At 38.6% G+C, this 12,528-nt stretch overlaps 1 protein-coding gene across 8 annotated transcripts in view; it reads left to right on the top strand.

Annotated features, from left to right (window-relative positions):
• The window catches only part of Acaca (acetyl-CoA carboxylase alpha), a 297,113-nt gene that overhangs the window by 146,351 nt on the left and 138,234 nt on the right, over nucleotides 1-12,528 (top strand). For all 8 annotated transcript variants that reach the window (XM_070027132.1, XM_070027130.1, XM_070027131.1 and 5 more), the window contains 3 exons: nucleotides 2,049-2,173; nucleotides 10,709-10,822; nucleotides 12,143-12,256. In XM_070027132.1, the coding sequence (XP_069883233.1) occupies nucleotides 2,049-2,173; nucleotides 10,709-10,822; nucleotides 12,143-12,256 (353 nt within the window). The remainder of the gene's footprint in view (nucleotides 1-2,048; nucleotides 2,174-10,708; nucleotides 10,823-12,142; nucleotides 12,257-12,528) is intronic.

Below are 12,528 nucleotides of genomic sequence, written 5' to 3'. Positions count from 1 at the left end.
AACTACTGTCCTAAGATCTCAGCCTCCTGAGTAGCTTTGATTATAGGTGTGAGCTACCATTTACTGGCAAGACAACCAGTTTTATGTAGTACTGAGAATTGAATGATCTCTGCACATGCTAGGCAAGTGTTCTACCACTGAGCTGTGTTCCCTAGCCCAAGGACAATCAATTTGTAAATAGCTTCCATTTTGTTTTAAAATGATCTTTTATGAAATTAGCATTATAATCCACAGTTTTCAAAGTATATTTTACATTTATTTAAAAAATGCTATGTCAATCTTTCTACTTAAAACAGATCAACTAACATACCTTAGTCAAATACTAGTAATCTAGGAAGCCATGGTAATACAGTTTGAGCATCACTGTTCTGGTTTGTAACTTAATGTGGAACCTCAACTGAGGTGGTAATCGTTTAGTAATTTTTTTATTTCATAAATTGCTGACTCATGAATATTTAAATGCTAATTCTTTTCTAAGATAACCTGTTTGTTTGCTTGCTTGCTTGCTTGCTTGCTTCCTTCCTTCCTTCCTTCCTTCCTTCCTTCCTTTCTTTCTTTCCTTCCTTCTTTCTTCCTTCCTTCCTTCCTTCCTTTCTTCCTTCCTTCCTTCCTTCCTTCCTTCCTTCCTTCCTTCCTTCCTTCCTTCCTTCCTTCCTTTCTTCCTTCCTTCCTTCCTTCCTTCCTTCCTTCCTTCCTTCCTTCCTTCCTTTCTTTCTTTCTTTCTTTCTTTCTTTCTTTCTTTCTTTCTTTCTTTCTTTCTTTCTTTCTTTCTCTTTCTTCCCTCCCTCCCTCCCTCCCTCCCTCCCTCCCTCTCTCCCTCCCTCTCTCCCTCCCTCCCTCTCTCCCTCCCTCCCTCTCTCCCTCCCTTTCTTTCTTTCTTTCTTTCTTTCTTTCTTTCTTTCTTTCTTTCTTTCTTTCTTTCTTTCTTTCTTTCTTTCTTTCTTTCTTTCACACTCTACCACTTCACCTACAGCACCACTTCTGGTCTTCTGGTGGTTTATTGGAAATAAGAGTCTCACGGACTTTCTTGCCCAGGCTGGCTTTGAGCCATAATCCTCAGATCTCAGCTTCCTGAGTAGCTAGGATTACAGGTGTGAGTCACTGGTGTCCAGCAATAACCTGTTTTCTGAAGAAGTAAATATTACTTACATGTCTGCACTATACTGGAAGCTTACATTGATGGATGTTGCAGAGCACAGCTTTACTACATAGAACTAACCTGACCCTTATGGCCTTCCGGAAGGGGCAGGCAGGTGCAACCTCAGCTGTACTCTCACTAGAAACCTTTTCACTTAATGCAAGTTCTCCTTAATCTATACCTTGGTTTGCATTTGGAGTTCCTACAAATTGGTAGCTGTTTCATGGGGTTGCAAGTTGATTCCTGAGGTAGCAGTCACACTTCTTGCTGGTATTGATACAATTGATGTAATTTTGTTTCCTAGTAGAATTAAGCATTTTTTCAGTGTGTCAGCATACAATCAGAATCTTAAATCGAGGTAGATCTTAAAGATCAAGTTTAGTGTTTTTGATGTTTTTAAGGAAATTTTTAAGGATATTTGTTCTAAGGAAATTATTCCTTGAATCTAAATGAGAATGTTTAGAGCAAGGATGATATTAGCATTATCTACCCTTTCTCCAGTCTTTATGCCACATTCCATCCCCCCTCTTTTTGGGGGTGCTAAAACTGCTGACCTCATGCTCTCTGCTTTTTTTTGTTCAAGGTTAGTGCTCTGCCACTTGAGCCACACTTCTTCCTCCCCTCCCTACCTTTCTTTAATACAGTGAAATTGAGGTCTAGAAAGGTCAAATGATTTGCCCAAGACCACACAGTAAGTGGGTCACAGAGATAGACCTTGAGTCCAGATCTTACATGATGATCCTCCTGATTTCTCATTCACTGCTCCCTTTACTAACCTACACTGCCAGTTCTGTATAAATCTATTCAATATCAATTCTTATCAGGTAAATGATAGACATTAAGAAACAAACAGTGTGTAAATGTAAGCCTTTATACAAGGGTGAAGACCAGCTCTTTCTGCTGCTTGCAGGTCACTATGACAAATGTGTGTTTGCCCTTCGGGAAGAGAACAAAAGTGACATGAACACTGTACTGAATTACATCTTCTCTCATGCTCAAGTCACCAAGAAGAATCTTCTGGTTACAATGCTTATTGTGAGTATCATTTTTCAGGACCTGTAAGGATGATCAGTGATATTTAAAAGGTTGTCCCATTCCCTGTCCTCCCTAGCCCCATGCCACAGTCAGAGGAAAAGCCTTTAAATTATGAACTGAGTAGAATTTTTTTTTTGTGGATTATCAATTTCTTACATCTAATTTTACACTTAATCTGAAGAAATTCACTAGTTAGAAATGTATTGTTCTGGTTATTACCTGGTAATTATGCATATAATATTTACAGCAAGTCAAACCTCTTGACCTTACTTAGAAGTGCCTTTCACTTTCCCATTGCTACTGTGATCAGTAGCTTTATTTTTGTTGTGTTTTTAATTTTTGTGCCAGTACTGCGTTTTGAACTCAGGCCTGCGTGCTGTTTCTTAGCTTTTCACTCAAGGCTAGCATTCTACCACTTGAGCTATAGCTTCACTTCTGGCTTTTGCCAGTTAATTGGAGAAAAGAGTTTCATGGACTTTGCAGCCCTGGCTGTCTTTGAACCTTGATCTTTTGATTTCAACCTCTTGAGTAGCTAGGATTTATAAGCATGAGCCACTGGTGCCCAGCATGGCAGTAGCTTTAAAAATGTATTTTCCTCTAATCAGTGAGTTGCTTCTCTTTTTTTTTTTTCTTTTCCCATTTTAATTCTTGTTTGTTCCATAGGTATAAACAATAAATCTCACGTTAATTTAAGTTATAAATTTAATACTGGTCCTCCCCTACCAAAGAAATTCAAATTTATTCTGCATCTTCTTTGGTCTTTTTTTGTTTTATTTACGTGAAAATCTAAGCTCTGATTATTGTATTGATAGGAGATATATTATTTTGTCCCTATAAGCTAGTAATATTAGAATTAAGGGCTCAAGCCTATAATCTTAGCTCTTTGGGGAACAGAGACTGGGGATTTAAGTGCAATGTCAGCCTGGGCAAAAATAAGTTTGCAAGACTATCTCAACCAATGGCTAGGTATGGTGGCACAGTCCTGTTATTTCAGGTATAAGTGAAGCACAATAGCTAGGAGTAGTGGGTAGTGGTGTGTACCTGACAACCCCAGTGAAATAGGGAAGTATAAGTGGTAAGATCACAGGCTAGCCTACGCATGAAGGGAGGCCCTATCTTGAAAATAAACAAACAGTGGAAAAACAGGCTGGCTGTTGTAGGTCCAGTATAAGAGTGCCTGTCTAGTGAGCATGAGGTCTTAAGTTCAATTCTAGTACTGGTTAAAAGAAACAAAGAGAGAAAGTTAGAATCAGGGATAAGATCAGAAAGTTGTTTATAGGACTAATGTACTTAGGACTTGCAGACTTAAGATTTGTGAAGTTCATTGGCAAGACCTTCACTCCTTGATATTTCTAGTTGATTTAATTCTAGGAATCTGAGAACAATAGGATTTAGAGTCTCTTAGTGTGGTTCTGAGCAATTGTCTTGCTACATATTTGTCTTTTCATGGGACTATAGGACCTTTTTATTCTTTGAGTTTCCTTTGGTCCCTTTGAATAGTGGGCTTTCCTTTTGGTACTTTAATTCTATTATTTCCTTCTTGGAGAGATGAAAAATCTCACAAATCACTGCTGCCATTTTTTTATGTCATACTTCTAAATGAAGGAAAACTATCTCACACCTTAGGCTAACAATGTTGCCACTCAGCCATCTGCCTAGAGTGTTAACTCTAAAAGACAATGCATTTTAGATAGCCACTTAAAAAATATGTAATTATAAAAAAATGTATAAATACAGAGACAGTTCATTACCTTTGCTACCCTGGAATAGCCAGATGGTGAAGATACCACAAGATACATTTGAGAAAGGGAAAAAACACATATTGAAAGTGTATAATATTTAAACTTCAAGTAAAAGCTTCTTGCAAAAAAATTATGTAATATGTGGCAACTTGCTAATTTCTTCTCAACCAAAAGAGGGAACAAATTTCTGACTTTTTTTTCCTTCAAATTTTAATGCAAGGCTTGTTAATTCCTATTTAGATAAAGTTAAGACTTTCCAGCAGAAATGGGTAATGACAAGAAGGTAGAAGAATCCATCAGTTTGGACCCAAAATAGGATGGAATTCGCCTTTATAGGAAGCTAATTATAGTGAATTTTTCATCTTATTATGATTACCTTTTTAAGAACTTAACAGTTTTCAGCACTAAAAATAGACCAAAGCCCAGAATCCTTGGAGCAGCAGAAGAGTAATGATCGTCCAGGACTGTCGCTGGGTTTCTTAAATTCTAATTTGTAAGATATAGGGGCTTGGCTCGCTCCTTTTGCGGAGTGATTGTAAGTAACGCTTGCCTTAAGAATCTCATTATTGGAACACGGAGCCATATTTCCTCTGAGAATTCTGGAGTAGCTCTGAGCCGGGGCTGTTCATTTCTCAAGTAATCACGCTGGTGTGATGGAGAGAGAAAATGGCAGCTGTTCGGAGCTCAGGCCTTCAATTTTCTTCAGAGTCCAGTCACTCAAGTGTGTAATTACACGGGGGTGCTGCAGAGGCGTTAGGCCCTGTCAGAGAACTGGTTTGAGGCTTTGCTTTCTGCTTTTGCCAGGCAGGACAGGCAGAAGCCAATGGGACCCTGACTTGCTGCTTTTCTTTTTTTACCACTGCCTTGTCATTCTGATTACTTCTTACTTGCATGGATAGTACCCAAACTTTCTTTCCAATGAACTGAGTGAGCTCTTTGGAGAAAAGGGCTCTTTCAGGGTATCTGGGTTTGGATGGATAGGATAGGAGGAGGAGGAAGAGGGACTAGGAGGCTGAATTTGGAAACCAGGCAACTAGATTATTTTGACATCTTCACATTTTTTTCCTCTAAAACATAAAATGAAACTCAGCCTAATAGGATATATGGGCTTTACATGTTACAATTTTTTTCAAATATCACTTATTTTTACCTTATCTTAGAGATTTGGAAACGAAGAAATGAATTGACATAACTGAGCTCAGTGCCAGCCAGTGGTGACTTATGGGTCAGGGAAAATCTCACAGGGTTTTCCTTTCTGAGCCAATATTACTGAATGCTAGACATGTCTTTCTCTTTTCCTCTTCGAAAGTGGCCAGCTGTTCCCCTCCCCATCATGTGTATTAATGGTAGTAGCTGGTAAGAGTCATTTCTGTTGTTAGGACTATTCTTTCTGCAAGTCTCATAGTGTTTTTTACAGATGTCACTGAGACATGGTAGCATTTCAATTCCCCCAGCTTGTGTTCTCTGCTGGTTTCCCTTACTTTGCTTACCTTGGCTTCCTGATTGATGATTATATGTGCCCAGCATTCCAATCTTTGTTTTCTAGAAGTAGGAATGTTGATGTGCTTTGCTGAGCTAGATGATGACTTCTAGGGCCTTTGAACTTAGAGGAAGGGATCAAGACAATCAGGGTGCTCTAGTGAATAGGTACCTTCATCCCCTCTAGATGTTAACAGAAGTTGTCTAGTAGTAAGTTGCCTCAAGGATTCTTGAGTAAATTCCTCCCAGTCTTACCCTATCTGGTAGAATATTGTGTAGAAAGTTAAAATCTTATCAGTTTTATTTATTTGGAGGACTATTATATACCAAAGAAAACAAAGCTTGGAAGACAAATAGTAAACTGATGCTTTGAAAACTCTCTACTTCTTAAACTTAACTTTATAAGTAAAAGCTGATTAGTGGCCGTCTTCTTCCTTTTATCATGACCACATGTAATTTATCCACTGTATAATTAAAGAAGAAAAGTTTTGAGAACAGAGATCTTTGTTAATGAAGGATTCTAATGAAAATTTGTTGATAAAACTGTTTCATAACATCTTTAGAGTGTAAGAAAAAAATGTAAATATGACAGGAAGAAACTCTAGTCTGTTGTTAACATCAGGAATAGAGCCTTACTTAGGTGAATAATAGTACTATAAAAGTAGTATAATAGTAGTAGTATAGTAGTATTATACATAAGATTATATTCTTGGGGCTGGGAAGGTGGCTCAGTGGTAGAGCACCTGCCTTACATGCCTGAGGCCCTGGGTTCGATTCCTCAGCACCACATAAGCAAAAAGAAAAAAAGCCGGAAGTGGCGCTGTGGCTCAAGTGGTAGAGCGCTAGCCTTCAGCTGAAGAGCTGAAGGACAGCGCCCAGGCCCAGAGTTCAGGCCCCATGACCGGACCCCCCCACGCTCCCTCCCCCCAAAAAAAAGATTATATTCTTTCCATTTGATTTCTTCAAAGGCACTTAATGTCTAGGATGCTTAGATCAAGTTAGACTGTATTGGGCTTTTCTGTCAGTTATGTAATTTAGGCTGTGTTTTTATTACTTTCTCATGTTTGTTATATTTTTGCAAATCCACAAAATTCCCTAGCATCTAGGATAAACCAAGAAATAACTGTTGTACCAGTCTTGACTATTGATGAATAATTTTTGCTTTGGGCTGCAGGTTTTTGATATAACCTGTTACCCACTATGAGCAGGTTTAGTTGCCTAAAATTGTTTATAAACTTAGACTATATTTAGGATAGGGGGCCATGTTTGAATTGTTTGTAAATATTTCCATTCAATTTTTTTTTTTTTTTTTTTTTTTTGGTCAGTCATGGGGCTTGAACTCTGGGCCTGAATGCAGTCTCTCAGCTCTTCAGCTCAAGGCCAGTACTCTACCACTTGAGCTACAGCACCACTTAGGGTTTTCTGGTGGTTTATTGGAGATAAGAATTTCACGGACTTTCTTGCCTGGGCTGGCTTTGAACTGAGATCCTCAAATCTCAGCCTCCTGAGTAGCTAGGATTATAGGCTTGAGCCACCGGCACCTGGCTTCCATTCAATGTTGAGTGACTCTAAAGAATGTTGCTGCTTTTTTTTTTTTGCTTTTTATTTTCTGAGACCTCAATCCTATGTCTAGGTTAAAATAAGGACTAGAGAATACTGAGAAAGTTTACTGAAAGACTAGTGGCAAGTTTATGCTTTGAAAGTTCTTGTTTCTTCAATTTCACTTTATATTATCACTCAAAAAAAAAGTGGCCCTTTAAAGGTAATAAAGGGACTCTTTAGTCAAATTAAGTTATTTGGTTTAAATGAAAAGTACCAACATTTTCATAGCTGTCTGGGCAACAATGTACATATTCTGTAACCACCTTGATATACTTTTTTTTTTTTGGCCAGTCATGGGGCTTGAACTCAGGGCTTAGGCACTGTTCCTGAGCCTCTCTGTGCTCAAGTCTCACACTCTACCACTTGAGCCAAAGCACCACTTTTGGCGTTTTCTGTTTGTATGGTACTGAGAAATCGAACCTAGGGCTTCATGCATGCTAGGCAAGCACTCTTCCACTAAGCCACATTCCCACTCCACACATAATTTTTATTACCAATCTTTTTCTAAGAATTAATGATAGTGAGGAGGATAGTATTTGAATGGGAAATTCCCTGTCAAGGTAAACTGGTGGAATTAGTTCTACTGTCTTCAGTTTTTTACATCCCAGAAAGATCTAGTTTTTAGACTTTATCACAAGGAACCCAAAAAGATTGCCAGCCTTTGGTCATGAATGAATAATTACTTCATTTTTCCTAATCTCCATGGTTCACTTTTCTTACAAACACTGTTTCTTCTACCCTACCCTTCTTCCTCACTCTCATAAAGATGAAATGAAAAAGTGATTTTGTGTGTTTTTCTTTGTTTTTAAGTTAGAACGCAATCTGTAGTTGAGCAAGAAGACAACTTGATTTTTATGTAAGTTAAATGTAGACTTCCTTCAGAAGATTTTTTTTTTTTTTTTTCAGTTGTAGGGCTTTAACTTTGGGCCTGGGCACTGTCCCTCAGCTCTTCAGCTCAAGGCAAGTGCTCTACCACTGAGCCACAGCACCACTTCTGGGTTAAGAAAATTGTTCTTTATCAAATCTGATATAGAGCTGGGAGCCGGTGGCTCACACCTGTAGTAATCCTAGCTACTCAGGAGGCTGAGATCTGAGGATCGTGATTCCAAGGCAGCCCCGAACAGGAAAGTCTGTGAGATTCTTATCTCCAGTTAACCACCAGAAAACTGGAAGTGCACTTTGGCTCAAGTGGTAGAGCACTTGCCTTGAGCAGAAGAGCTGAGGGACAACTCCCAGGCCCAGAGTTCAAGCCCCACAACCAACCAAAAACAAACAAAAAATCTAATATAGGTTGAAGAGGTGTTCATATTTTGTTATACTGTCTTTTGTTGATAATGTTGGACTATAGGCTAGGCATTTGCACAGTAGTTGAGTTGGGGTATTACCCACGATACTTTCTATGTTTTAAGATCTCTTATTCTTATTGAATAGTATCTGAGAAAGGAATTTTCTTCTAATGTTGCTATATTGGGAACATTAGGAAAGGAGATATTGGAATACAAAAAACTTTGCTTTTCCTACTCATTATTCCTTATCTGTTCTTTCTTCTATCTTTTTAATGTGTTTCCCCTCTCCCTGCCCAGTGATTTATATATTCCCTTGAAATTCTATTTTGTTTATTAGTTCTCAGCAAAAGACAAGATGTGATTGCATTTTTTTCCTACCTCTTTCCTGTTATGCCCACATGGGTGGAACAAGTCTTTTAGTATATGACTGCTTGATCAACAGACTCCTAGGTTTATCTTTAATAGAAGCTTGCATTTTTCTCATTCAGATGGGTAAAAAAAGTACTTATACTTCCTTAACTATAAATCATGGATTTTGAGGCTGGGAAGGTGGCTCAGTGGTAGAGTGCTTGCCTTGCATACATGAGGCCCTGGGTTCGATTCCTCTGCACCACATAAGCAAAAGGAAAAAAAAGCCGGAAGTGGCGCTGTGGCTCAAGTGGTAGAGTGCTAGCCTTAAGCTGAAGAGCTGAGGGACAGTTCCCAGGCCCAGAGTTCAGGCCCCACAACCGGAACCCCCCCCCCCCAAAAAAAAAATCATGGACTTTGGGCAGTTGGAGCAGACATGTGGTTGGTGGATTGGAGAATGAGAATCTCATGTTGTAAAACATTTAGAGAGAGAGACAGAGACTGAATGACTGTGTTCCCAGCCTAATGGTATTGAGTATTACAAAAAGTGTTTACCTTGTAACACAGAATGTAGTAGGTGTTTTAGAAAAGGTTTGGGGAAATACATTACTGCTACAAAGGCCAGGCTCCATATTTTTATATCTACTACTGTGATAAAGAATTATACAAGGGGGCTGGGAAGGTGGCTCAGTGGTAGAGCGCTTGCCTTGCATGCATGAGGCCCTGGGTTCGATTCCTCAGTACCACATAAGAAAAAAGCCGGAAGTGGCGCTGTGGCTCAAGTGGTAGAGCGCTAGCCTTGAGCTGAAGAGCTGAGGGACAGCGCCCAGGCCCAGACAGAGTTCAGGCCCCACGACCGGACCAAAAAAACAAAACAAAACAAAACAAGAATTATACAAGGTATTCCTGAAACAGAGATGGTAAGCATGAATTAGTGATTCTTCAAGAAAAGGGCTGGTAATCAAGGGGAAGGGGTCCTGGGGATTCTAAAGCAGCAGTGGAGCTGGTGATGTTAATAGTAGTTGGTATATGTTGACCTACCATCCAGGGGGGCCTAGCTTTAATCTTGAGGACCATCTTTCATGTCCTAGTGATAAGGGGAGAAGAAAGATTTACTAAACTATAACAACAATTATTTCAAAGTGCAAGTACAGGGAACAATAGCTAAATGTGTGAGTTTCATTTTGTGGTATATTAAGAACCCATAAGCTTGTAAAATTAAAAAAGGACAATTATTTGTTTTAAAAACTGCATGTAGTTACTTTTATCTTATTTTTAATTTAGATAATATATGAATTTAGGGAATAAACTGATTATTCCATTGGACTGCAGTAGAAATATCTCTCAGAATATTTTAGGGATTATTTTCATTAACATTGTGTAATTGTTAGAAAAAGGAAGTGCCAGAACTGAACAAACCCTGGAACCTGTAGTAAAAATTTCCACCAGTCTAATAATTTATCATGTTTAAATTCATGAAATGATTTTTGGTACAAGAACTAGATAAATGATTTGGATCAAGAACTGTCAGAATATGAGGTGGCATTTTTAGTGTGTATTTATAAATTAATGATTTGTTTTTGTGTTTCACTTTTGCATTTCATAGGATGCCTAACATATGGTTTGTGGTATTAAAACCACCAGAGTGGTTCCTTTGCCTATTCTACCTTCTTTCCAAAAGCGGGCGAGAAAGGCCTTTAATTTCTACATTACTTACAAACCTCTTGAACTTTGAGACATCATTTGTTATTTCTTACTCAGAATTCTCCTGACTCCTTTTAGAGGAGTCTATTTCTTCTACATGTAACAGTGTTAATTTATAAAGAAATATATTAAAATATTTGAATCTGAATGATTAATTTATAAAGAAATATATTAAATATATTAATGTTAATTTATAAAGAAATATATTAAAATATTTGAATCTGAGTTGGATTGCTTCTTCTTTGCAAAAGGAAGTTGCATTTTTTTTTGTACTTTGTTTACTTTGTTTTTATTCCCTTTCCCTATTTTAAAGTTCTATCTGCTGAGTTGTTTTTTGATGTAGATGTCTATTTCTTTTTTTGAATCACTGTTAGGATCAGTTGTGTGGCCGGGATCCTACTCTCACTGATGAGCTGCTGAATATTCTCACAGAGCTAACTCAACTCAGTAAGACCACCAATGCCAAAGTGGCACTTCGGGCACGCCAGGTAAGGCAGTGTTTGGTTATCTTGAAGGAGGGATGGGTTTTCATAGTTTGTGCCCTTGTGGACAAAATGAGCTTTACTCAGTTATAGTATAAAGATCATGAAAATGTCACATGTATATCACAGTGCCTGCAGAGCAAATGTTTTTATGTGGTAAATGTGTAAAGAGAAAGGACAGTTCATGTTGAGTCTCTAAGACAGAGCACTTTTCCCATTATAAAATCCTGCTATTAGGGGTTAGGGATTTATTTAGCTACGTAGAAGAGTACTTGCCTGGCAAGTGCAAGGTTCTGAGTTCAGTCCTCAGCTCTAGGGGAAAAAATTGCTGATATTTTTTCCACCCTCCTTAGTAGCCCTATGATAGTAAACCAGGGTTAGGTGGAGGAAAGTAAAGCGAGAGAAGGTAATCAATTCACTATTTCTTTGTTCCCAAAGGGAACTTAGAAGCAGGTGAAGGACTTGTAAGTGTATAGGAAATAATCAAGTGTAGAAAGCAGAAAGATAATGAAGTGAATCTTAGGCACTAGCAATCAGGACAACCCAGAGACGTCCAGTTAGTTTCACCCCATAGTCTTCATTTCCATTCCAAAAGATTTCAGCAGGGAAGCAGAGACTTGGTGCTCCCTTTGTGTCTCAGTGTATGGGCATTGACAAGGAAGCCTTATTTGAAGCTGTTCAGTGACCTTCTGCTTTCTCCACAATTGTATCCATGTCACTGAACTACTCAAAGTTATTGAACCTCTCAGTGACCTGCTGAGGATATTCAGGTCCTACTGTGTCCCTGTTTGTTTGTGACACTGCTTTCACTTGCTCTGCCCCTCACATGCATTGGTGTTACTTTATGACTCCTTCTCCTTGGGACTGAGTACCAGGGCTGTCAAAGCAGCTTTTCCTTGTCTTTCTTCTAACTTCAGAGTTGCAAAAGGCTAGCTATGATGCATCCACCTTCCTCCCAGCTGCTCCCTGCCAGACCTGATTCCCAATTAACAGCTAGTCATGCAGTCCCCGGGACTAGCAGCTTTGCAGTGGTAAATCACATGCACTGATGGAACTTGATTGAAGCTGTTTTTGCTCCCTTCCCCCAACCCCCATGGGAAATTGCCCACAACGCAAATCATGGTGAGAGTCAACTGAGATTCAGTATTTGGTGGCATTGACTTTATGCTACAGGACCTAGAAGTTGTTTTACTTGGACTCTGTTTTATCTTTGATACCTGCACTTACAGATTTATATTTATTGCTTTTGTATCAGAGCTGCCTAATAGGAGTCTAGAATAATCACTCCCTTAGGAACTTATGCCTCTTATTTTGCTCTCACTCTAGGTTCTTATTGCCTCCCATTTGCCATCATATGAGCTTCGCCATAACCAAGTAGAGTCTATCTTCCTATCAGCAATTGACATGTACGGACATCAGTTTTGCATTGAGAACCTGCAGGTATATAATATAGCCCTTCTTTACCACTGTGCACTCTTGTTTCCTTTATGCCCATAAGCATGTTCAATTAAATCATCAATCAATTAATTTTGATTTCCTTGTAATAAATTTCATATCTTGACTTTAAAAATGATATATACTTATGAAAATTTTTTCACTCAAATGCTATTAACTGTAGCTTCACTTAAAGATCCTATAGAATTGCCTTGATAGAAGTGCCTATTAAAGTCTTTACCTCGTGTGATTTTACATAGAAAGCATTCTGGACCAGA

The sequence above is a fragment of the Dipodomys merriami genome, unplaced genomic scaffold, assembly GCF_024711535.1.
Source record: "Dipodomys merriami isolate MVZ:Mamm:240054 unplaced genomic scaffold, mDipMer1.0.p SCAF_19, whole genome shotgun sequence".
NCBI lineage: Eukaryota > Metazoa > Chordata > Mammalia > Rodentia > Heteromyidae > Dipodomys > Dipodomys merriami.
This window is presented reverse-complemented; position numbering and strand designations above follow the sequence as displayed.